The sequence below is a fragment of the Microtus pennsylvanicus genome, chromosome 11 (assembly GCF_037038515.1).
Source record: "Microtus pennsylvanicus isolate mMicPen1 chromosome 11, mMicPen1.hap1, whole genome shotgun sequence".
Lineage (NCBI taxonomy): Eukaryota > Metazoa > Chordata > Mammalia > Rodentia > Cricetidae > Microtus > Microtus pennsylvanicus.
Window position 1 is genome coordinate 37,091,986 of NC_134589.1, and position 26,879 is coordinate 37,118,864.

At 38.4% G+C, this 26,879-nt stretch overlaps 1 protein-coding gene across 1 annotated transcript in view; it reads left to right on the top strand.

Annotated features, from left to right (window-relative positions):
* The window catches only part of Aatf (apoptosis antagonizing transcription factor), a 111,282-nt gene that overhangs the window by 48,698 nt on the left and 35,705 nt on the right, over window positions 1-26,879 (top strand). Inside the window, exons 6-10 of the mRNA XM_075991270.1 lie at window positions 1,449-1,653; window positions 2,459-2,623; window positions 6,375-6,458; window positions 23,163-23,230; window positions 26,559-26,639. Of these exons, the coding sequence (XP_075847385.1) occupies window positions 1,449-1,653; window positions 2,459-2,623; window positions 6,375-6,458; window positions 23,163-23,230; window positions 26,559-26,639 (603 nt within the window). The remainder of the gene's footprint in view (window positions 1-1,448; window positions 1,654-2,458; window positions 2,624-6,374; window positions 6,459-23,162; window positions 23,231-26,558; window positions 26,640-26,879) is intronic.

Here is a 26,879-nt window from a genome sequence, read left to right on the forward strand (position 1 = left end):
AAAAACAAAGTCATGTCCTTCCCATACAGGTAGATAGGAAGTTTGATAATAATTGAAGTAGAGCCACTTTCGTTTTTTGAGACAGGTTTCTCTGTAGCTTTGGTGCCCGTCCTGGAACTCACTCTGTAGACCAGGCTGGCCTTGAACTCACAGAGATCCGCCTGCCTCTTCCTCCCGAGTGCTGGGATTAAAGGCATATGCCACCATTGCCCGGCTTATAGCCACTTTTATATTTAACTGGTGGTAAGAACAGGAAGATAGAGATTAGACTGCTTTTTCTAACTTTGTTGTACCTGCTTATCTTTGTAGCCTTAGGCAAAACACTTGCCTTCTCTTTTCTATAATAATTAGTAGATTAAAATCATATTTTGAATATTAATGCTTAATTAATGTTCTGAAATATTTTGTGCCTATGCCATGAACTCAGGTATAACCATGTCCTTGAGCACTGTCTATGTGTTGGAACCAGTAGTACAGTGAGTGCAGTTGGCTAAGTAGATGGAGGCTAAAGTATATTTTCATAGTGGTTTTCATCACGTGTGCAGTTGTCCCTCTGTATCCAAGGGGGAATGGTTCTGAAACCCTTCATGGATACTCTTGGATGTTGAGTTCTGTGTACCTCCTTCTATGAACTTTATCATCCCTGAATTGCTCTTAATACCAATTGCAAAGCGTAAATACTAGGTAGATAGTTGCTTAGGAAATAATGATAAGAGTGAAACCCTGCCCATGTTTGGAATATGAACTTCCTCTGCTGTTTTTGATCTGTATTTCAAGTTAGTGCTAATTTTTTTTTTTACATGTAGCTTCTCTTCACTTGGTTCAATTATTATTCACCTCTTCTTAGCAGTTGGTTATGGAAATATGTTTCTCTTATTGATTTGGGGATTTAAGGTCACAGAAATGTATGTGTTTAATTTTTAAAGTTTTAATGTTTCTCCTGTAGTGCTTGCTTCCTATACATTTCAAGTAATGTTTTTACAACCTCATTTCTTTTTATGATGTGCTTACATTAAAAAAAATTGAAACTCAAGTGCTTTTGATTTTTATTTGAAAATTTCTGTGAGTCTTTGATTGTCCTTATGAACTTTAAAAAAATTTAATCTTTATTTTTATTGTATGCGTTTAGGTGTTTGCCTGCATGTATGTTTGTGCGCCATGTATAAGCAGTGCCTTTGGGGGCCAGAAGAGGGTGTCATATTCCCCTGGAACTGAAATTAGACAGTTGTAAGACATCATGTGGTGCTGTGGACCAAACTCAGTTTCTCTGGAAGGGCAACCAGTGCTCTTAACTACTGAGCCGTCTTCTCAAACATACAAAAAAAATTATTCTCATCTTGCTGATATAGTATAGTTATAATGGGTAGGGTCTAAATACTTGACATGAACCTGGTCTGTTACTTAAGTAGTGTTTACGTTGGACTTAATGTTCTTACTGATTTTTTTAGTGAGGAGATTTCTAGTGAAGATGATGAGCTAGTAGAAGAGAAGAAGAAGAAGAAGCAAAGAAAGGGCCCACCAAAGAGGAAGCTAGAAATGGAGAACTATCCCAGCTTCATGGCAAAGCGCTTTGCTGACTTTACAGTCTACAGGAACCGTACACTGCAGAAGTGGCATGATAAAACCAAGCTTGCTTCTGGAAAACTGGGCAAGGTATGTGTGTGTCTTAGGGTTTCTATTGCTGTGAAGAGACACCATGACCACAGCAACTCTTAAAAAGGAAAACATTTAATTAGGGCTGGCTTCAGTTCAGAGGCTTAGTCCATTATCATCATTGTGAGAAGCATGGTAGTGTGCAGGCAGACAATGGAACTGGAGATGAACTGAGAGTTCTACATCTTGATCTGCAGGTACCAGAAGCAACTGTGGCTCACAGTGGGCATAGTTTGAGCATATGAGACCTCAAAGCCCACCCCTACAGTGACACACTTCCTCCAACAAGGCCACACCTCCCAATAGTGCCACTACTTATGAGCCAAGCATTCAAACACATGATTCTATGGGGGCCATACCTATTCAAACCACCACTGTGTGTGTGTGTGTGTGTGTGTGTGTGTGTGTGTGTGTGTGTAACAACTGAAGCATTTGTGAGCAATAGTAAATGCAGTTTATTTATGTGATGTAATAATAAGCAATTATTTCTGTTCTCAGATTCTTTGAACTGCTTCTAGTACTATAGGTTGTACCATTTGATTTTAGCTTTATTAGAATGTTTTATCCTGGAAAGGAAGCCTGGTTCAGGTGCTGAAAGTATGAAATACTTTAAATAAGCAGATTTGAAAACATTATTGAGGGAGCAGAAGAAAATGATGACTGTTTGAAGATTTTTCTGAGAATAGATATAGCTACTGACATACTCAGCCTTTAACAGAAAATCCTCCAGACACAGAAAAAGAAGCCAGCATCGCTGCCTCTGGCACCGACCTACGTTACCTGACACTGGTTAATTTTATTGCAGGGTTTCGGTGCCTTTGAACGTTCCATATTGACTCAGATTGATCACATTCTGATGGACAAAGAAAGATTGCTTCGAAGGACACAAACCAAGCGCTCAATCTACCAAGTTCTTGGCAAACCTGAACCAGCCCCTGTGCCTGTAGCAGAGAGTTTGCCAGGAGAACCGGTAAGAACTCTGGGACACATGAGCTTATGAGAACAGTTTCTGGTGGCTAGTTAAATGTGGAATCAACTCTTGTGAGAAGTTAGTGAGAAAAGAAACAGCACTGTTCTGCTGGATTGTTAGCATGAGGCCTTATAAATCTCTTGATTTTGCATTTGATTTAGGAGTTTGGCAGAATAATTGTTTAAAATCCAGTTTTTAAGATTTAGGGGATTTTGTTGGTTGTGGTTGTTTCTGTGATCTGGTGATCAAACCCAGGGGTTCACATGCTGTGCAAATCCTCTACTACTGTTCTATATTCTAGACCTTAAGATTAAGTTTCAAAGTTATTGTGTAGAAATGGCAACATGAACATTTGTTTAATGTTGTCTTTGGTACTCTAGAGCATGATATGAAAATGGAATATTAAAATTCCTTTGTTCAAAAGGAAACATTATTTATTTGAGGGAATTTTTTGTTGTGTTTTGTTTGTTTATTTTTTTGAGACAGGGTTTCTCTGTGTACCAGCTCTGGCTGTCTTGGAACTCGCTCTGTAGATCAGGATGGCCTCAAATTTACAGAAATCCTCTTGCCTCTGCCTCCCTAGTGCTGGGATTAATGGTGCATGCTACCGTCGCTCTGCTGAGGGGGCTATTTTGAGACAGAATCTCTCTACATAGTTTTGATTCCCTTGGAACTCACTCTGTAGACCAGGCTGGCCTTGAACTCAAAGAAATCTACCTGCTTCTACTTCCTAAGTGCTGGGATTAAAGGCCTGTAACATAACCCCTGGTTTGTTTTTGTTCATTTGTGTATGAGTGTTTTACCTCCATGTATGGCTGTGCACACACTGTGAGCATCCAGTGTCTGTGGAGGCAAGAAGAAGATATTGGATCCTCTGGAACTGGAGTTAATATATAGCTGTTAGCCATCATATGGGTGCTGGGACTGAATCTGGGTCCTCTGTAAGAATAGGAAGTGCTCTCAACCACTGAGCAGTCTCTTAAGGCCACCACATTTTAATTTTATAGTTTATGTTTTTTATGTTTATATGTTTACAGATCTCTTAAAAAATTGTTAGGAGAGGCTGGAGAGTTGGCTTAGCAGTTAAGAGCACTGGCTCTTCTTCTAGAGGACCCAGTTCAATTCCCAGTGTCCACATGGCAGCTTATAACTGCCTGTAACTCCAGTTTCAGGTGATCTGACAATGTCACGCAGATTTGCATGCAGGTAAAATATGAACACACATGAAATAAAAATAAATAAAATAAGATAAAAAATAGTAGAATTACATTACTTTCCCCTTCCTTTTCCTCTTTCCAACCCCTTCCATACCCCTCCTACTCTCAAATTGGCAGCCTCCTTTTTTGGTTATTATTTTTACATATATATTTACATACATACATATATATATATCTACATATACACATTCATACATATGTATATGTATACACAAAGATATAAAATACCTGTTGAGTCTTTTTTTTTGTTTGTGTATGTATGGTTGTATGATTTTAGGGATGTCCTCTTCATTCATATTGGATAACAAGTAAGGGATCTCATTACTAGAGAGGCTAATTCTCCCTCTTCTTGTAGTCTTTTGTGTGTGGGTAAGACTCTGAAATTTTTCCCCTTTCATGTTACACATTTTTATTTTTTAATTACTGAAAAAAATATACTCAATACTCTTTAATTTCATATGAAATTTAAATTTTTTCCTTTTCTGAAAATTCCAATCATACTGTTTCTATAAACTTTATGTATATGACATATGTAACATATAAATGTGATTCTTTTTCTTTTTAAATATTTATTTCATTTTTAGAATATGTATGTGTGTTTATGTGGGTATGTTCATATACCCACAGGTCAGAGGTACTGGATCCTCTGGAACTGGACTTATAAGTGGTTGTGAGCCTGTTGATGTGGGTGCTGGGAATTGAACTTTTGTCCTCTGGAAGAACAGTACATGCATGCTCTTAGCCACCAAGCCATCTCTCTAGTACCCCTTAAAAATTATCAAAAAAGTTGGTTTTTTCCCCATAGTTTCATTACACACACACACACACCCCAGATGGTGTGTACTTTAAGCGTCTTCTCTCCCATTATCCTCTTTTTTTCCCTCCCCCCCTCCCACTAAACTCTTCCTTCTTCTAGGCAATCTCCTCCTACTTTCATTTTCTGTGTGTTTGTGGCCCACTCCTTTTAATTAGGCGTGCCTACACCATTGGGTGAAAGATTATTTACTTGAGTAAGGGCAACTTAGCACTGAAAAATATGGCTCTCGTCCCCTGAACAGCCATTAACTGCCTATCACAGCACCTCAGGGGTCCTTTTGTAAAATTAAGTCAAATGGTATATGCGCATTTAAAAAAATAATCTGAAATGTCACTATATTTAAACATTATAATTTAAAAATATATTCTAGATACTTTATCATAGCATGAAAACCTACCTTATGAATGGGAGGAGAGAAGGAGGTGGACATTTTTAATAAAAAAAAAAAGAAAAAATCTACCTTATGTTTTTCTTTCTGTAAAGAATTCCATTGTATGCTATGCAGGGAGGTAGTGTCTTACACCTTTAGTCTGGTCTATAGAAGTTGTTTGAGGACAGCAGGGGTACACAGAGAAACTCTGTCTTGAAAAAAAAAATAATTTTGTTGTATGACTGTAAGCTATAACTTAGTCAAACTTGATGTTTCTGTTGCCTCCAGCTTTAGAAGCAAACTATAGGAAACATTTCTAAATATTTCTGTTTATTTGCATGAATGTTTAGATGATCTTTTTTTTTTTTTTTTTTTTTTGCTCTTTCGAGACAGCGTTTCTCTGTGGTTTTGGAGCCTGTCCTGGAACTAGGTCTTGTAGACCAGGCTGGTCTCGAACTCACAGAAATCCGCCTGCCTCTGCCTCCCAAGTGCTGGGATTAAAGGTGTGTGCCACCACCGCCCGGCTTGTTTAGATGATTTTGTTGTTTTGTTTTTGTTTGTTTGAGACAGGGTTTCTCTATATCACTTTGGAGCCTGTCCTGGAACTCACTCTGTAGACCAGGGTGGTCTCGAACAGAGACCCTCCTGCTTCTGCCTCCCAAGTGCTGGGATTAAAGGCATACATCACCACTGCCCAGCATATGGATGAAGTTTTAGAAGTAAAAATGTTAAAGAAAATAAAATAAATCGTGATAGATGTTACCAAATTGCCTCCCAAAAGAGTCCTATTAATTCCAGTCCCTCTATCTGTTTTCCAAGTCCTGGATGTTGCCAGTCTGAAAGGTGAAAAATAGTATTTTCTTATTTGAATTTGTGTGTATTTTGTTAGAATGAGCTTAAACATTACTATGATTATTTTTATGCTTCTTTATTCTGTCAACTGCCTGTTAATCTTTTCCACCCCCTTTTTTGAGACCAGGGTTTTCTTGATTTTTTAAAATATAAAACAACATTTATTTATTTGTTTATTTATTTATTTAAGAGTTTTTAGCTGGGCTTGGTGGCCCATACCTTTAATTACAGCATTCTCTGCATTCAAGATCAGCCTCGTCAACAGAAGGAGTTTCAGGATAGACAGGGCTACACTGTGAAACTGCCTTGAAAAACGATAGATAGATAGATAGATAGATAGATAGATAGATAGATAGATAGATAGATAGATAGATAGATAGAGTGTGAGTTCTTATATCTTAAGGAAAATGTGCTTTTTCCCCTTTAGACAATAGTATTTTGAGTAGCATGACAGACTTCCTGATATTCACACCCTTTTACTCCCTGCTGATGTAGGAGATCCTTCCTCAAGTCCCTGCCAATGCTCACCTGAAGGATTTGGATGAAGAAATATTTGATGATGATGACTTTTACCACCAGGTATGAATTTTGTATATTCTTCTTTTGTTAAAAACAAGCCATATTTTTGCATTTTAAATCCACTGGTAGCATTCTCTGAATGAAAGGTGATTTATTTTGAATAAACAAGGAGTTAGAACTCCTATATTTGGGATTGTCTTAAATGGTGTCATTCTGGATTGTTTTCTTTGGTTTTGTGTTTTTCTTTTGAGATGAAAATAGCTGCAGCTATTTTGTGAACACTGTTCTGGTCTAAGTTATCTGTAAAACAATTTAAGTTTCTTTTAGTCGATTATTTATTCTTTGTCTTCTACTGGGTGCTTTTTGTTTATTTTTGTTTTTGAGACAGTCTCACTGTGTACCAGGCCAAGGCAACCTCAAACTGGCAGCACTGCTTAAGTCTCCTGAGTGCTGGGATTACATGTGTGTACCTGTGACACTGGCTGTTGAGTCAAACCTTTCTTCTCCCACTCTAGGTTCTAGCCATCAAACCCAAAACCTTGTGCATGCTAGACAAACTCAGGCTTGCACATGCTAGCTAGCAAGAACTGGGATCCTAGGCTTTTGAGTTACATTTCTGGTTCTATGACCTAATTCAGTCTTTTGTTGTATTAAAAACATATTTTATTTTCTTGTTTGTATGTCTGTTTACTATGAATGTACTTTGTGCCGAAGGAGGCCAGAAGAGTGAGTATCAGATCTCTTGGAACTGAACTTGGAACCCACATAGACGGTCCATGTGGGCGCTGGGAATTTATCCCCAGGTCCTTTCCAAGAGCAGTAAATACTGTTAATCATTGAGCCACTTCAAACAGCCCCTTTATTGTAATTTTTGTGTATATTTAAATAAGCTTAATGAATATTAAAATGTAATCTACTGTTAATTTTTCCATTTGTCTACCTAATATTTTTAAAAGAGATAATCAGTAAAAATTGACATATGGTCCAGTTGTCAAGTTTTTATTTTCTTCTTGTTTATTTGTTCGGGCTTTTTTGAGACAGCTTCTCACTGTGTTAGCCTTGAACTTGCAGTTTTTCTGCTTCTACCTCCCGTGTGCCGAGTGAGATACAGAGTATGCCACCTATTCTCTCAACCTACTGCGTGTCTCTTCAGGAGAGTTTCTCCAATTTTTCTGAAATTATTTGCTTTCCAGATACTCTTTTTTAGTAATACTGGTGCTTGTTTAGATGAACTAAATGTTTGAGATACTCTAAAGGACTACAGTAACTTTCTATATTCCTGAATCTCTTGATAAGCTATATTATTAATGAAATATGCTTCCTTGCCCAGTGGAAAGTTGAGGATACTCCTCACCAGTGATGTCTGGTTTTTGTTGAGCCATTGCTTATCAAGATAAGATTTTACTCTATTAAATGTTTAGTTAGTTTTTCCCAGAGAATTTGCAACAATTTGTTGGTATATTTACTTCGCATATGAATATGAAGTAAGAAACCTCTTAGGAAAATTATAAGTAAAACAAAAACAGGTAATCTATATTGGGAATGCCTCTCACTTGCCATGTAAAGAGAGACTTATTTTAATCTTATTTATTTAAAATCTTATTTGTATATTTGTGCGCATTCAGTGTACATGTAGTACCTGTGTCCAGAAAAGGGTGTTGGACCCCAATTCCATGGAGCTAGAGTTACAGGTGGTTTTGAACTATCTGATGTGGGTGTTAGGAATCAAACCCCAGTTTGCTACAAAAGCAGCCAGTACTCTTGCCTTCCTGAGCCCTCTCTCTAGCCCCATTCACCCTCCCTCCCCCCAAGACAGGGTTTCTCTTTGTAACAGCCTTGGTTTTCCTGGAACTTGCTCTGTAGACCAGCCTTACCTTAAGCTCACAAAGATCCACCTGCCTCTACCTTCTGAGTACTAGGATTAAAGGCATGCACCGCCACCACCCAGCTCAGCCCCATCATTTTTAATATTTGATTAAAATTATTGCCATAAGTGAATGTGAAAAGTATATTGAGGAGAGAGTATTGGCCTCAACTGCCTCAGTCAGGGGTCTTGATTCTTTTTCTTTTCTCCTGTTCTCAAACACATTTGTCAGAAGGACAGGTTACATTCTGGAGAGTCTAAAGATGTGCTTGATATAGGATATGAATGCTAACTAATTGTGTGAGATCAGGGGAAAGAATCAAAAAATGTTCTAGTCCTCATTAATTGAAGTGTACATTGCTGGAATAAAAGTGCATTGTGAGTTAAATAGTCTAAAGAAGGTAAACTGAAATTGCTGGGAAGAAATCAGTTCCACTGGCAAGATCGGGGGGGGGGGGGGGTCTTGAAGATTATTTCCCCCTTATTTCTTTGTTTTCCCTTATTTTTATTTATTTATCTATTTACTTAAATCCTGAAGATCTGTTTAAGGAATAGCATTACTTGATTGGTTCTTCATCCTAATTAATAATTTTAACTTCAATAAATTCTGATTTCAGAGTTATGACTAGTCACATCTTAGCTTTTCCCCTTTCTGGTTAATTGGGGTGCTGAGGTTAATCTAAATTAAAACTTAAACTAATAGAGGTCAGTAAGGCAGCTGAAACACCTGAGTGAAACAAATGGGGCTGCCAGGCACAACTTTATCTTGGCTGTTTCCCAAGAGGGAAGTGGCAGCAAATTGGAGTTGTTTCAGCCTTCTGTAAAGGTGAATGATGGGTGACACTTGTTAATGTACAGCGTCTCCGGAAGCATTCCAGATTGCTTTGCTTCTGTACCAACTGCTGCCATCCTTGCACACTCGGTAGGAACTGGACCAGTTGCCAACATCTGGTGGCACAGCGAGGCACGGGTGCAAGTCTTGAAACCCCACAGATTCTAAATATGCTGCTTAGAACTGTGCAAGCTTTAATCACTTACCACTCTTTGGCAGCAGGCTACGACAGCTTATCCTAGCCTCGTACATCACATCCTGACATCTGCTGAGCTGCAAGGCAGCTGCACATTCATTTTCTTTTCTTGCCTTTTCTCATTTCTTCTTATTCCTCTCCTACTCACTGCCCCTTTACTCCCCCAGTCTCTTCCCTTCAGTCCTTCCCCTCCGCCCCCCCCCCCCGCCCCCCTGCCAGTATGCTGCGTGGAAGAGATGATCTGTAAAGATTACTGCTTCATTGTGTGCAAGTAATTGTGGTGATGCCAGGCCCTTGACAGACACAGCGTAGCACCTGTTCTGCTGACCTGGTTAATTTCTTCTGTTGAGTGGGATTTGCCAGAGATTGGAACTGAAGCCAATTCAATGATAAGGCTAAAGAAAATGGCTGTATGTTTTCTGTCACCTCCCAATTAAATTGGCTTCATAAAGTGCTTTCCTTATTTGTCAGGGTAGTGAGCCTGAGCTAAGAGTCACATTCAGAAGAGGTACAATGTGTTACAATAGGCTTGTGAGTTTCTTTCTTTTCTTTTTTTCTCTTTTGTCTTTTTAAAATATGGTCATGTGGTTGAAGTAGATGGTGAATATAATACATTTCTCACACACATACCCCTTTTTAACATACTTGAGGCGAAACTCTTTGGGACCATGTTTTGTAAGGAAGAGATTATAGCCACATTGAATTTTAATGTTCCATTGTAAGGTTTTAAAGGCTTACTTGGGTAATTCAGGTATTATGAGGCTGTGTGAATACCCTAACTACTGAGAATGATGTCTAGGGTCAGCTCCCCCCCCCCACCTGCTCACACATCCACTTTCATTTCCACTCTTTGTTTCTTAATGGCCCTTGTTTAAAAGCATGCCTACTTTATTTAATAGTAATGGTACAGGTATAAACATGCACACACACATACTTATACACTCATGCATATTTATACACAAAAAATGGGGGCTAAAAGTGGCATTATAAATTTTTTCTTTCTATCTGTCTGTCTGACTGAGGCAGGGTCTCTTGAGCTCACTATGTAGGCCAGGCTGGTCTGAAACTCACAGAGATCCTTTTTCCTCGGCCTCCTGAGTTTTAGGATTGAAGGCAAGTGTCACCATGCCAACTTAATTTTATTTATTTTCCTTTTTTAAGTTACTTTAATTGTTATATTTGTGTTAATTATTTTTCTGTATTGTCATGACAGAACACTCTGACTGAAAGCAGCTTATGGAAGAGAGTGTTTATTTGGGTTTCTGGTTCCTTAAGGAAGGCATATCAGCAGGCAGGCAGGTGGAGCATGGAGCTAAGAGCTCTCACATCCTTAATATCAAGCATGGAGTAGAGCAAACTGTAAACACAGCAAGGCTGTATACTTTCAAAGACCTACTGTAGTGATGTACTTCCTCTAACAATACGACACCTCCTAAAACCTCACCAAATCAAGTGCTTAAATGTCCAAGCCTATTTGTGTGTGTGTGCGCGCGCGCGAGCTTGTACACTGCAGCACGTATGTGGACAACTTGCAGGAGTCAATTCTCTCCACCTTTTGCGTCTTAGGGATAGAACTCAGGTAGTCACATTTGACAAGTGTCCTTACCTAACACTGAGCCATTTCACTGACTTGAATTTCCTACTTTTGAGACAGCCTCACTGTGTCTGGACGGCCTAGAACTCTCAGTCCTCCTATCTCAGCCTCACCAGTGGTTTACAATTTTATTGCAGTTGTTTATTTATTTTGTGTCTGTATGTGGGTATTATGCAAGTATATGCATGGTCCATATGTGGAGGCCAGAGGACAACTCACCCGAGTCAGATCTTTCCTCCTGCCCTATGGATCCCAGGAGTCAAATTCAGATCATTAGACTTGGCTTGATGGCACACACCTTTACTTCCTGAGCCATCTTGCTGGCCTAATCATACCATTTGAAAGATTCTTTTATTATATAATTCATTTATCTATTTGTATGTGTGAGTAAGTGTGCACACACATAGGTAGCTGCAGTACAGCTTTGCACGTGTGAGCTCAGATTGTTGGACTTGGTAGCAAGCACTTTCAGCCCTCAGCCATCTTGCCAGCTCCTCGTCTTAGAAGTTTTAGAGCTGAAAGACTTAGAAGAAGAGTTTTAAAAGTTAAGTAACCTCCGAAAAACAAACACACACACACACACACACACACACACACACACACACACACACACACACAGAGCAAATGGCAATATTAGCCTCAATGTCTAGGCTGCCTAGACTAAATTTTGGTCTTTAGGTATACTTTTATTTCTTAAATATTTCATTCTTGAGCCATAAAAAAAATTACAGCTTTACGGTTTTCAGTTTGTAAATAAATATGTTTTGTTTTTTTAGACCTGGAAGAAATATTATGTTGTTAGAAAGTAATTTTTTTCTTTAGAAGGCGAATGATTTATTGAACTCCTGTTACTTAATAATTCTAATGAAAAAATTAGTTTTATAGTTTCGATACTGGTTTGTATGGAAGCTGGATGTGGAAGGTGTGGTGTAGTTGGCGTGAAGGCTTTGTGAAAAGCTGAGTCCCTTCTGCAGGAAAGCAGTGCATATTTCCTTTGGAATGGAACCGGTTTGCATTTGGTCTGTCTCTTGTCAGAGCTCATCCTTAAAGACAACTTCACAAAACATCATATGAACATGAAAGATGGTCATTCAGAAATGTTTTCAGTACCTTTTTTTCATTTTCATGATTCTGTCTGCTACTTTATGACTTTTTTTTTTAATGTGTTACCTACATCACCACCACTTACAGTTTTTCTTTTGTTTGCTTTTTTAAATCCTGGGTAGTTTTTTCTTGATGAACCCGAATTCTTTTGGGGGGGAGATTTTTGTTTCTTTATTTGTTTGTATGTTTTTTTTTTTTTTTGAGACAGGGTTTCTCTGCAGCTTTTGGAGCCTGTCCTGCAACTAGCTCTTGTAGACCAGGCTGGCTGCGAACTCACAGAGATCCACCTGGCCCTGCCTCTCGAATACTGTGATTAAAGGCATGTGCCAACGCTACCCAGCTATTCTGGGTAAGCCTGAATTTTAAATGATTTGGGCACAAGTATTCTCTGAGCACTGTTTATATCTCAGCTTCCTGGTGTAGATGTGTGGTTGACAGACATCTTTATTTGATCCTTGTAAGATTTGGTGCTGTAATGTGATTGCCCTTAACAATAGCTATATAAAGTGACTGGACTTTTCATATCCTAGACCTCAGACTAGTTTCTTGTCACCTCGTGAGTTATTTTGTTCAGAAAGCCCTAGTTGAACTTAGATGTTGCCAGATCAATATCCATATTCTTAAGGGTTCATTAGGATTTTGTATGTTGCTTCTAGCTCTTTTTAGTTTTGATCTGGTTTGTCTTGTTAATTTGAATCTTGCCAGGGATATCTAGAGAAAGGCATAACGGGCTTTGCTTTTTTGGTGATCATTTTGGTGGGTTGGATTTTTCCTTTTATTTACCATTAGGACATGTCTAGAAAATGACCTTGCTACATGCTAGACCTCTCTATCCAAGATATTTGATAATTCCATAAACAAGTAATTACTGATTTGATGAACTATTAAAAGTTGATCAGGTTGAGAAGTAGAGAAGTGATAAGTTGTCTGACAAGATGGTTTTTCTTTAACTTAGTGAGTGATTAATATGGACAGTTGCTGTGGTTGCTTTAATTGTATGCATTTAAATGGAAATGAAAATAAGTGGCATCTCAGGCCATCGTTGAAGTTAATGGTAGTGCAGTCCTCTTGCTGTTGGCATGCAACTTCCCAGTGGCCCAACTAATGGTTATTAACATGTTAGGAAATCTGATATGAATCTCTTCTTACTCTTGCCAATACATTAGTGGAGAATAGATGCCTTTTACAAGAGCAGTCTTTTGTTTTTAATTTTATTTTTAAATGTTTGTATTTGGGATCTGGATAGTGTCTCTTAAAAGGCTAATGAAATTTATTGCACACAGAACATGAAAATAAATCTGAAAATTGACATGGCTGAAGGTAAAACAAAGAGCTTGCCATTTTGTTTTTGGGGGACATAGTAATAGTTTTTTAAAAACACTAATTAGCAATGTCTAATTAAATTCTAACGATCACAAGGTTATTTTATGTCCTGTGTGTAAGAATTTTATTTGCAATACATGATAGGTTGTATACTGTCTCTTTAGACACTTAGCATTAATAATGCTGTCATTATTATTGTCATTATTGAGAGCCAAGTATGGCATCAGCACCAGCCTTTGGTCACTAGCTTGCATTATCATGGAGGCTGCTATAGAACAGAAGGACAAAGGGTACTTTTTACTGACTTAATTTTGTTTTCTTGATTCGGAGTCTCGCGTAGCCCAGGCTGGCTTTGAACACTCAGTCCTACTGCCTTTACCTTCCAAGTACACTGACTACAGGCCTGTGGCACCACACTCAGCGAAGCCAAATATTAAATGCCAGGTCCAGAAGTTTCACCAAACTGCAGCATGAAGGGAAAGTATATGACTGGATCAGGGCTTCACTACTTCGCCTTGGAATGCCTGAAATTCTTTATGGAGACCAAGCTGGCCTGAGTTCACAGAGATCCTTCTACCTCAGCCTCCCAAGTGCTGGGATTAAAGGAGTACATCACCATACCTAGCACCTTTACTTCTTTCGGTTCTTTGTTTTAAAAAGTATTAGATGTATGACTTACATACCACTGCTTCTTTCATTAATGGCAAAACTATAGAACAAAATTTAAGCAATAAAATTTATTAGACTAGGCAGGAAAGAAGGAGGATTAGCTTCGAACTGTTGGGAGAAACTTTTTTTTTATTTTTTTGATGTTTGATGTTCCTCTTTTTTTAAAAAAATTTATTTATTTATTAAGGATTTCTGCCTCCTCCCCACCACCGCCTCCCATTCCTCCCCCTCTCCCAATCAAGTTCCCCTCCCTCATCAGCTCGAAGAGCAATCAGGGTTCCTGACCTGTGGGAAGCCCAAGGACTGCCCACCTCCATCCAGGTCTAGTAAGGTGAGCATCCAAACTGCCTAGGCTCCCACAAAGCCAGTACGTGCAGTAGGATCAAAAACCCACTGAGTTCTCAGTAGTCCTCATTGTCTACTATGTTCAGCTAGTCCTGTTTTATCCCATGCTTTTTCAGACCCAGTCCAGCTGGCCTTGGTGAGTTCCTGATAAAACATCCCCATTGTCTCAGTGTGTGGGTGTACCCCTCGTGGTCCTGAGTTCCTTGCTCTTGCTCCCTCTCCTTCTGCTCCTGATTTGGACCTTGAGATTTCTGTCCAGTGCTCCAATGTGGGTCTCTCTCTCTGTGGGAGAAACTTTCTTAAATATAAATGGTACCATGGAAGTTTATTAGGCAAATGTGTGGTCAGAACTGCCACTTGTAGTTATAAGGCCAATATATACTGGCTGCATATAAATTAAATATAGGATCATAGCAGTATTTTTGTAGGTGCAGGTGAAGAATTTAGTACTTCTCAAGAAATAAGAAATTACCTCCTCACTTAGATAGGCATATTGACTTGGTACTAAGTTCTGTTTAATGTATTTTTCTTTCAAAGTAACTCAAAGGGAGAATGCTCTAACAAAGAAGAGGGTAAGTTAATAATATCTTCCAAAATGTGTGTGCATTGTAGATTTAAATTTGAACATAATTAGCCCCAAGGAGTGACTGGGGCGATCAGTCCTCACATAGAATCAGAACATTAAAATGCAAGTGATCTTAATTCCAGCTTGATTTTTCAAGACAGGGTTTCTCTGTTGCTTTAGAGCCTGACCTGGAACTCACTCTGTAGACCAGGCTGGCCTCAAATTCACAGAGATCCACCTGCCTCTGCCTCCTGAGTGCTGGGATTAAAGGCGTGCAGCACCACCACCCGGCCCGGCTTGGTTTTCTTTGTAGTACATTATGCCACCTTTTGATTGGACAAATTTGAAAATCTACTTGAGAACACTGGATGGTTCACATGTATCATTTTAATGCAGCTTTGGCCATTCTATTAACATTTATTGTGCCAGATGATGGATTTATAGAGGCTAATCTGCTGAAATCCCCCCCCCAAGGATTTCCTAACAAGAGGGAGGTTCTCTCTAATTTTGTGTAGTTGCATAACTCCTCTTTCAAAATATGACTTGAGCTAGGTGAGTTGGTGCATACATTTAATCCATAATTTAATACATGATATTAGAAGCAGGTGAATCTCTAATAGTTGAAGGGCAGTCTAGGGAACGCACGAAGTGTCTCAAAAAAAAATTTTTTTTGACCTAAATACCAGGTATGCCTTTATTCTCACTACTCAGGAGGTAGAGTCAGGCAGATTTATGGGCTTAAGACCAGTCTGGTCTACATAGCAAACTTTCAAGCTAGTCAGGGCTAAATAGCAAGACTCTGTATTTAATTAATAATTAATTAATTCTTTATTTTCAAGAATACAGTCATTGTTGGAAACCAGATTTTAAGAGGAATCTTCAGATTGATGCTGGTGTTGTCTACCTTTTGGCTGTTTGGAGTTTTCTGTAATTAAAAAAAAGGAGAAAACCCTATGTGTTGTGAATAGTGGCATGTGCTTGTAATTTCAGCACTCTAAAGCGTACAGTGGGAAGATTGTGAGTTTGAGGCTAACACTTGATTTTGATCAGTGTTAATCACAGCAGCAGAACAAATGTGAGAATACCATATAAAGGTGGAAGGAGAGAACTGACTTCACATTGCCCTCTGACCTAACGTGTGTTATGGTATGTGTGTATGAGTGCACATGTGCACAAATTTAGAGCCAGTAAGATGTCTCCACAGGTAAAGGTGCTTGTTGCCAAGTCTTAAAACCTGGCACCCACATGGCAGAAGAAGAGAACCAGTTCCTGCATGTTTTCCTCTGTCCTGCACAAGTGTATTGTGGCATTCATGTTATCTTCCCCCCCACACCCCACATATATGTGCATACCTACACATAGTAGATAAATTAAAATAGCCAGCATTGATGCAAGTGACATTAAAGAGTCATTAGAAGTCCAATGTCATTTTAATACCATTAGCAAGTAGAACATTACAAAGAAAGAAAACAGACCAGTATTTCTTACGCATATTGATATAAAAGTCAGCAAGTTTAGGGATGAGTGTGTGGTTCAGTGATAGAGCTTGCCTACCGTGTGCAAGACCATGGAATTGATCCTTTGTTCTGTAAAACCAAAAGTCCAAAAATTCAATCCATCAGTATATTAGAAAGATTATATACAATGACCAAGTGATATTTATCCAAGGCCAATTTAATACAAAATATTAAACAAAGTAATATAATACATTCTGTCAATAACATAAGTTAACAAAACAATTATTTTGATAGCTGCATAAATAGTATTTAACATCTTTTCATGAGAAAACAATCAGCATACATTTAAGTTCTCATCTGAGTGTTCTGTCTTATCTACAAGGTTGGGAGGTACTAGGAAAACAGTCTCAAAAGATCCTAGAGTTAGGAGTCAGCGAGTTAGTAAATGAGCACAGGCACAAAGGCCTGTTTCTCCAGTAGCCATGTGGCACTGGTTGAGTTCAGACACTGGGATTTAATGTAGTTGATGTTTTGCCAAGGAAATACAGACACAGGATCCCTTCTGAAATTCTGGGATGAAAAAGTTCCCAATGGTAACTGTGTTTATGTGGCAAGCTTGCTATGGTGCAGCACCTTGTCGAAATGGTTCTGAATCCATAATCTTACTTATCCCACTCTTTCATTACTGTTGGTGATTGCAAATTGGTACAGTCACCCTCGAAATCAGTGTGGATAACCTTCAAAAAATTAAAAGTAAATGTACATTATTGGGTGGTGGTGGTGGTGTGAAGGCGTAAATCACAATCCCACACCAGTTTGGAATTATGATTAATAGAATGGTTATTTATTTAAAGGGGAAAACTTACAGATCACCGACCCAGACAACAGCCTCTGCACAATCAGGAAAGGAGCCTAGTCGCCAGAAGCGGAGCCAGAAGCCAGAGAGAGAGGAGAGGGAAGTGACCACTTTTTTTTAAAGGGAGAGAGACCACACCCAACTGCTATTGGCTGAAGGAGAGGAAGGAGCTCCCGCAACAGTGGTGCACTCAGGAGGCAGAAGCAGGCAGATCTCTGTGAGTTTGAGACCAGCCTGATCTACAAAATGAATTCCAGGATAGCCAGGAGTGTTACACAGAGGAACCCTATTATGACTGTGGTGTGTGTGTGGGGAAGCTGGGAGTGGGAATCTATCATATGACCCAGCTATACCACACTCTGTGGCATCCTATCCATGTTCATTGCTGCTGCTCTCTTCACAATAGCCTAGGGAACAGAAACAACATAAATGCCCTTCAACTGATGAATGGATAATGAAAATGTGGTACATGTACACTATGGAATACTATTCGGCTCTAAAGAAAAATTAAATCATGAAAATTTCAAGTAAGTGGAATTAGGAATTAGATTGAGTAAGGTAACTCAGACCCAGGAACACATGTGTGTTTGACTTTGGGGTGCTGCCCAGCTTGCTGAGGCATTTATGCTATATGCACTTTGTTTTGTTTCCTTCCTAAAATTCTAAGACTTTTGAACTTTAAGATTCTATCCCTAGTAAGGGGTTGTGGATCTGTATAACAAAGGGACAGCGTATAGGAGAGTAGAGGATATGTGTATACCAGGAGAAGTTGTCCTGAGGAACCATGGGATCATTATTTACCTGATAAGGAAGGTTGAGCACTGGAGAAGAGGATGAGGGATACTGAAAAGATGGCAGAGTCAATAGAGTATTGATTCTAGTGGAGCTGAAGAATTATTGGCATCTGAAAGCTAGGCTGTGAAAAGAGTTTGTTTCTGCTAGGCTTTTAGTCCTTAACGAAACGTAATTACAGAACACAAATTAGTTCTCCATCTAGTTTCTTATCTGTGAATCCTCCAGCTTGGTGAGACTGCTCAATTCTTTCAACACAAATGATAGATTATATGATACTATTAAAAGAAATATTTCTAAAGTGTCCAGAAATTGAGTTATAGCCCAAAGGACACCCCTCACCTTTATAACAGATTAAAAAATACTTAACAAAATATATATCTGGGGACCAAGAGGCCAGAATGTTTGCAATGGGGACTGTTGTAAAACTTAACCAACAGCACCTTCACTCTTTGTTACTTTTAGCAAAGATTTGAAAGAATAGATTGATGCTATTAAATTGTTTTTAATGTAGTAAGAAGGAATAAAAAGCAAATTGCCAAGAAGTTCCCTAGCATTCAAATTGCAATGTTCATACATCAGAGTCTGATGCTGGTTGTGATTTTCTTACACTTCTGGTAAATTATTAGACATTAAAACTCTCTATATTATGTCTAAATAAATTTATAGGTTCTGATAGGAAGATTTTCTGTTCTAATAAATTTTAAGCCAAGTGGCCAAGCATGGTGAAATATTATGGCCTTTGAAAACAGTACCACTTCATTTGGCTTCTAAACTTGTCATCCTTCCAAATTTTAGTCCAGGTACAGCACAACTGAGTCAAAGTAAAAAAGATAACTGAGTCCTTAAAGACCTAGGCAGGGAGAGACTTAGACAGACTTACCCCTGCTTTCGACTGTATATTCTCTGCCCTAGTAACCAAAGGTAAATCATTCTTAACTTCAGAATTAAGATGTTTCTTGGAATTTATCCACTCATTCTGATTTCCTTCTGTTCTAGTCTTTATTTTCTCCTAATGTAGTTCTATAAAAGCTGAATAGTTTTTGTACTGTTTCTAAGGTGACTTCTTACTACTTGACTCAGGAAAATGCATTGAATGATAATGTATGAGTGGCATTCTTGCAGGGATATATGTAAAAATACTATGTTCCCTGCCCTCAAGAAGCCGGTAGCTAAGTATAGCAGATGTTGTAAACAACAGAAACACTTACTGTGAGGGCCTATTAAAGAATACAGAAGAAGGAGAGATCACTAATGGTTCTAAAGTCCCTAGGAAGGAGCTAATTTTCTTTTGATCGGGTTAGTGGAAGAAGAAATTTTAGGCGGTAGAGTTGAGAAGTAAGTGAATCCTGTGGAAAGAAGTTAGAGAAACATAAACCCTGTGGGGAATGAATCATTTTATGTTGAACTTACACTATAGGTGCACACAGAAATTCCTTCCCAAATATTTAAAATTATAGTATATGCAAATGTATTTTTTATGAGCCTCAAGATGTGGACCTGGCAGGAATGAAAAGCGAGTGCAATTGAGGTGCATTTTGTGAAATTCCAAAATAAGCAATAGAAATATTGTTAAAAAATTATCACAAGTGACTTCTTTTACAGTTAATTAGATGTATGTATGTATGTTTTTTGAAACAGGGCCTCACTTTGTAGCCTTAGCTGTCCTGTAACTCCCTTTGTAAACCTGAACTCAAGAGAGATCCACCTTCTTTTATCTTCCAAATAATTCCAAATGCCGGAATTAAAGGCATACACTATTATCACACCTGAATTTAGGGTTAATTTGAAAGACTAGGGAGCTCAAAGTAAAAATGAGGTAGTAAAGTAGGAGCCAGATCAAGGAAAAATTCTTTTGGGAAAGTGAACAGAAGAAAGAGTAAATGGTTTTTTTTTTGTTGTTGTTGTTGTTTTTCTTTTTTTGTGTGTGGGTTATTTATTTATTTATTTATTTATTTATTTATTTATTTATTTATTTATTTTGAGGCAGAGTCTGTGCAGCTCAGCGTTGCCTTGAATTTGCTGTAAGGGAGGGTACCCAAATCTCTTTATTCTCCAGTTTTTACCTCCGCTGGAATTACAGGCCTTTATTCTGCTTTTGTACCTCATTGGGTGAGGGTCTGAACACACAGAAATTGGGCTATGTCTGTGTACCAGGGAGAAAGGTGTTAGGAATCCTTCCCCTCCGGTAGAGTTTTTTAGCATTTTCCTTCTTCAGGGTCTGTGTCTATGGACTTTGGAAGCCTGAGAAGTGGGAGTAACTCAGATCACAAATGTAGAAAGCCTGGGAGTATGTGGTCTTAAACCCAAATTCTTTAAAAAATGACTTGGCCTTTTGACAGCGTTCTAAGAAAGATCATTGGAGAAGTCTTCAACAAGAGGACATCCACTAAATGAAAGAGTAAGGGTGGACCTCTCTCTGCCTTTCTATCATATACCACACACAGAGTTAACTCAGAATGGATCTTATAAACTGGAAAACTCTTAAATTAACTTATAGGAGTAAATCTTCATGACTTTGAGCTACATGATGATTTCCTATATATAACATTAAAAGTACAAATAGCAGAGGAAAAATAGATTATATCAAAATTAACAACTTAACTTACTTATGTAAATGATACCATCAAGAAAATGGAAAGATCTTCCCCTTATAAGGACATGGTACACCTTGATAACAACACAGCCCAGCTTCATTGTTTTAAGATTTTGTGTGTGTGAGTGAGTGTTTTGCCTACAGTTATGTCTGTACATTGTGTGTATGTAGTATCCTTAGAGGCCAAAAGAAGGCATTGGATCCTTCTGAGACTGGAGTTAAAGATGGTTGTGAGCTACAGTGGGTCCTGGGGACTAGACCTGGGTCCTCCTGAAGAGGAGCCAGTGCTCTTGACCACCAAACCATCTCTCCAGTCCCCATCAACTTTAAAATGGATAAAGAATCTGAATAGACATTTCTCCATGGAGATACATGAGTAACCAGTAAATACAGGAAGACGTCCCACATGGCTTGTCATCAGGGACATGCATATCCAGACAACAATAAGATATGACTTCTTACTCTTAGGATGTCTGGAAAGAAACTAGTGCTGCATTATCTTACTTAATAACTGTCCATGGGTAATATGCTGATGACATTTTATTTCTTCTGAAATTTTAAACCCAATCAGCTAGACAGACAGATAGATCAGTTGCATCTTCTCCATTGAGAGTGATTAAGAAGAGTTGTATGAAGTTCTTAAGTCATAAGGATGCATACCAGGATGTGTGTAGAACACAGAGTACTTGTGAGCAAACACAGTACCAGCTTGGTGCTTGAGTGCCTGCTGCTGCTGATCCTCTGCAGTTGTGCGACTCTGGTTTCTAGCCTTTGCAGGAGTGTGGTGCTCTCCTCCAGATGAGGCAGTTCTGTTGTGCTGGAGCAGCCTTCCCTGAGCACTTGCTCTCCAGTGGCCAGGACTGTCCAGGCGCAAGGGATTAGGGGTGATTAAGAAAACCAGAAATAGTGGTCGTAATCTCTTATGTGGCTGGAACAAGGTAGGGCAGTAAAATGCAATTATTTCATTCTTTTCTCTTCATTAAAAAATTATTATTATTATTATTAACCTTGCGCCTCACCTATTCGCCAGCCTTGGTTCTCACAGAACATTGACTAGGAAGCAGAGCCCGTTTGCACTGAGCCCTAGGGCAGAGCTGTTTACTCAGCAACCGCGTTACACAGGTTTACCATGTCGTGTGTCTGTGTAGCACTGGATTTGGATCTTGTATTTAGCTGCCAGAAGTGACTGTGATGAAGTAGGAGAGATAAACTGATAGATTGGCTGCCAGAAAGATGTTGGGAATCAATCAGATAAACAGGGTAGAGAAATAGCGTGCTGTTTTCTAGTGATAATAAACCGGTGGCCTCTGGTCCCTGCATTTTTAAACGTAATTGCTGTGGTAATAATGCCCAAAATAAGCAAATGAGAAAACTTCACAGGAGAATTTTTAATTGCGATTGAGATATCTTTTCCTTTGTGCAGTAAAGCTGTGTCTTATGGAGGTGGATATTTTTATAGATTTTACTTCTTCACTTCAGTGCCTGCTTACGTTCACAGATGAGAATTAGAAAGTAAACTACTTTCATAGGAATTTATTTCTTCTCCATCCTAGCACAGGCTTCAGCTATTTAGTTTGGTGAAATATCTGTATTACTACCTATGACTTACCTATAAAATAATTGCTTGTTTTTGTGAAGAAACAAATTTTAAAGACAAACCTGTATTATTGATAGATGTTTAGCAGGAACTAGTTTATTTTAGATTTCTCTGAGATGTCTGGAAACCTAATTTCTGTTTTCATTTCTTCCCTTGTAGCACTTTTAGTAGAGATGACACCAAATTTATTGTTGCAGCTTAAAATTCTTGTCTTTTAATGTTTTGACACCTTTACACTGAGGGCTCTAAGGTCCTATGCAGGTTCCTAAGTGTGTGGAAGGTATAGATTGAGATTGTTATTGGATGCAGTGGAGTACCAGGATTAAGAGGAGAATGGGTGAATAACGTTAGAACCCCCATGGAAATTAACCCAGCAGGATGGAGACACAAATGACTTCTTAGTTCCTCTGGACTTTGGTGACTTTGTGTATGTGTTTGTGTCCTGTCTGGTTAGGTCAGTTGGTATCACTGGCATAGCAGAGTACAATTGTATAAAGCAAGAGGGTGAAGTCCACACTCTTCATTATTGACAGTCAAGACTTCCACTCAGGGAAGACTTTTTGAATCCTGGGGTTATAGTTCTGAAGTTAACTCTACACCATTATCCCACTGGTTGGAAGCTGATGCATTTCCCTTCCCGTCCACAGCCCTTCCTACCTGACCTTTTAAAAATTATCCATTGTTGATGAGACAAGCAAAACTGGTTGTAAAAGCAGTAAGAGGAATGTTGCTTGCTCATTGATTCATTTGAAACAAACTGTAGTACCATAAGTCATCCAAATGGATGTCTCTTCTCAGCTATTGTGATAGCTACCTTTGAAAACTATATAAATATAGAAGGACTAATGGAAATTCTCCCTTATTGACTGTAGCTTAAGAGTGGTCATTATGCCTTTCAGAATTCCTTCTGTGTTCTTTTAAGCCAGTTGTTGCTAGGAGATGATAATAACTCAGTTGCTATCCTTTTTCCTTAGCTCCTTCGAGAACTCATAGAGCGGAAGACCAGCTCCTTGGATCCAAATGATCAGGTAGCCATGGGAAGGTAAGTTAGATCTATGGTTTTCTGTTCATTCATGCTGCCTATGTAGTAGTTTCTCCCATTGGGTACTCTCAATTTAGCCTCCAAGGCAGTGACTGGTCCAATAATTACCAGTCTTTCCTATGCTCTTCACCCTTAGTGGGGGTTGTGTTTATATCCATAGCAATCTTTACTAAGGCTCTTGTTCCCATGCATCATCTTGTGCTTTGAAAATACAAAGGGCATTTAGAGTGCTACCTAGTGAGTGGTGTGCATTTAAATAACCATGAGCATGAAAAGAAACAAAAACTGCAGATATCAAAAAGAGATTTTGGACAGAGCAGCATTTTGAATAGGCAATGAAAAATTAGTTGATGGAATAATTTGAATTTTGTATTTGAATTTTCATATTTGAATTTTGGGATGGGATATTGTTGATATTTCCTCTATCTTTGGAATGTTGTAGGAGTGTTTTCCGTATAGTTAATGTGATAGAGCAAATTGCATTTAAGTGGTGATTATATTGTACATTTATCTGACTTTACAATAAAATAGATTATGGTAATTAAGATTATATTAAGATTACAGTAATTGGATTTCCCTAGATCCCCCCCCCATGTTGAGCTTTCCTTGTGTAAGACAGGTAAAATGACTAGCTGCTACTGTAATTTCCTGTTAGTATTTTTTCACAGGTGCAATTTGTGGAGATCTTTCTAGCTTGGTTTCAAATCCCTTATTTGAAAAATAAGTTCCCAGATACATAAATCCTATGTGGACCCTGATCCATATAAACCAGCTGTGAAAAAAGAGTTAATCATTTAGGGAGCTTGAGACTGATGAATATTGAGTAATATTATTTATTGTATAAGGTTTCTTGTATTTTTTTTATTTTTTTAAAGGTAATAATAGGGGGAGGGGTGCTGGAGAGATGGCTCAGAGGTTAAGAGCACTGGCTGCTCTTCCAGAGGTCCTGAGTTCAATTCCCACCAACCACATGGTGGCTCACAACCATCTGTACTGAGATCTGGCACCCTCCTCTGGCGTGCAGGCATACATTGAGGCAGAATGTTGTATACATAATAAATAAATAAATAAATAAATAAATAAATCTTTTTTTTTTTTAAAAAAAGGTAATAATGGTAATAAAATTACAATCAGTCCAGGTTGTGGCACACACCTTTTTAAATCCCAGTACCCAAGATACAGAGGCAGGTGGACCTTTATGACTTTGAGGTCAGCTTAGTCTGCCTTTTTTTTTAAAGCTTTTTTTTAATTGATTTTTATTGAGCTCTACATTTTTCTCTGCTCCCCTCCCTGCCTCACCCCTCCCTTCTTTAACCTTCCCCCAAGGTCCCCATGCTCCCAATTTACTTAGGAGATCTTGCCTTTTTCTACTTCCCATGCAGATTATATCTATGAAGTCTCTCTTAGCGTCATTATTTTTGTCTAAGTTCTCTGGGATTGTGGTTTGTAGATTGGTTTTCTTTGCTTTATGTTTAAAAACCACCTATGAGTGAGTACATGTGATAATTGTCTTTCTGTGTCTGGGTTACCTCACTCAAAATAATGTTTTTCTAGCTCCATTCATTTTCCTGCAAAATTCAAGATGTCATTTTTTCTTCTGTGTAGTACTCCATTGTGTAAATGTAACACATTTTCTTTATCCATTCTTTGGTCGTAGGGCATTTAGGTTGTTTTTAGGTTCTGGCTATGACAAACAAAGCTGCTATGAACATAGTTGAGCACATGTCCTTGTGACATGATTGAGCATCCTTTGGATATATACCCAAAAGTAATATTACTGGGTCTTGAGGAAGGTTTCCTAATTTTCTGAGAAATCGCCACATTGACATCCAAAGGGGCTGTACCAGTTTGCATTCCCACCAGCAATGCGGAAGTGTTCCCTTTTCCCCACAACCTCTCCAGCATAAGTTTTCATCAGTGTTTTTGATCTTGGCCATTCTTACAGGTGAAAGATGGAATCTCAGAGTTGTTTTGATTTGCATTTCTCTGGTGACTAAGGAGGTTGAACATTTCCTTAAGTGTCTTTCAGCCATTTTAGATTCCTTTGTTGAGAGTTCTCTGTTTAGGTCTGTACTCCATTTTTTTTTTTATTGGGTATGTTCTTTTGGTGACCAATTTCTTGAGTTCTTTGTATATCTTGGAGATCTGACCTCTGTCTGATGTGGGGTTAGTGAACATCTTTTCCCTTTCTGCAGGCTGTCGTTTTGTCTTGTTGACTGTGTCCTTTGCTTTACAGAAGCTTTTCAGTTTCAGGAGGTCCCATATATTAATTGTTTCTCTCAGTGTCTGTGCTGCTGGGGTTATATTTAGGAAGTGGTGACCTGTGCCAATGCATTCAAGTGTACTTCCCACTTTCTCTTCTATAAGGTTCAGTGTCAAACTTTCACTGTTTGCTGATGATCTGATAGTTTACATAAGCGATCCCAAAAATTCTACCAAGTCTGCCTGTATTAAAAAGTAAAAATAAAAGAGATTATATTGAGGGAGGAGGAAAAAGAGTCTTTACCTTTTATTAACACACACTTAAATGTTATAGATAGAATATAAATATTATTATATGTAGAAAATACAAACAAGTATAAGATTAGTGAATAATTAAGAGCAGATGACCCAGGTTTGGTTCCCAAAATTCACAAAGTGGAAGGAGACTCCCTGAGTTGTCCTCTGACCTCTGTACATGTGCTGTAGTATGTGTAGGCATGAACAAGTGAGTGCACACATATCTAGATAAATAAGTAAGTGTAAATTTTTAATTAGAAAGGAAAATAAAAAATACTGAGTATTAGCAAGGGAAAAATAAAAGTTAGAGAATTGAGCTAACATGGTGGTGTCCTTAACCTCAACACTTGGGAGACAGAGACAGATTCGAAAAGAGCCGAGCTGCATAGAGAAACTTTGTCTCAGGAAACTAAAAGAGAGAGGAGGGTGATGAGAATGTAATTAAAAATGAATTGATGCTTTCAGACAAACCAGCACTTGCAGCATCTAGAGACTGTGCACAAGCCAAAACAGCGGAAACTCAAGTGGCTTGTACTCTGTGGACTTTTCTGCAAACTGACAGATTGAGTGCTTGTCACAGCAACTCCAGATACTGAGAAGCATTGTTAACCAGATTTGCTGTAGAATTTCCCACCTGCTATTTGTTTTTTTACCATTGCACAAATCCTCCCCAAGTCATTTTGGCCCTGAGGAATTTGGTTGGTGGTGTGGGTTTTTTTTGTTTGTTTGTTTTGTCTGCAGGGTTATTAGTGAGAAAAATTACAATTTTTCAATATTCATAGCTGTTTCTTTGGATGATGTTGCATAACATCGCTTGTGAATTTCCCAGGCAGTGGCTTGCAATCCAGAAACTACGAAGCAAGATCCGAAAGAAAGTAGATAGAAAAGCCAGCAAAGGAAGGAAACTTCGGTAAGTTTGTGGGAAGCCAATGTACTTTGTTGCTTCTCTTTCATTTTGATTGTCCTGTCTTTCTTTCTCTTGACCATTTTAGCCTTGATTTTGTTTTTTGAGACAGGTTGACCTTGAACTAAAAGTCTCCTGCCTGAGCCTCTTGAGTGTTAATATTCTGGCATATTCTTCCACACACACCCATTGCTCACAATTCTGTTTTTATGGATGATAAAAATAACAAATTGATGTGTAAATGTT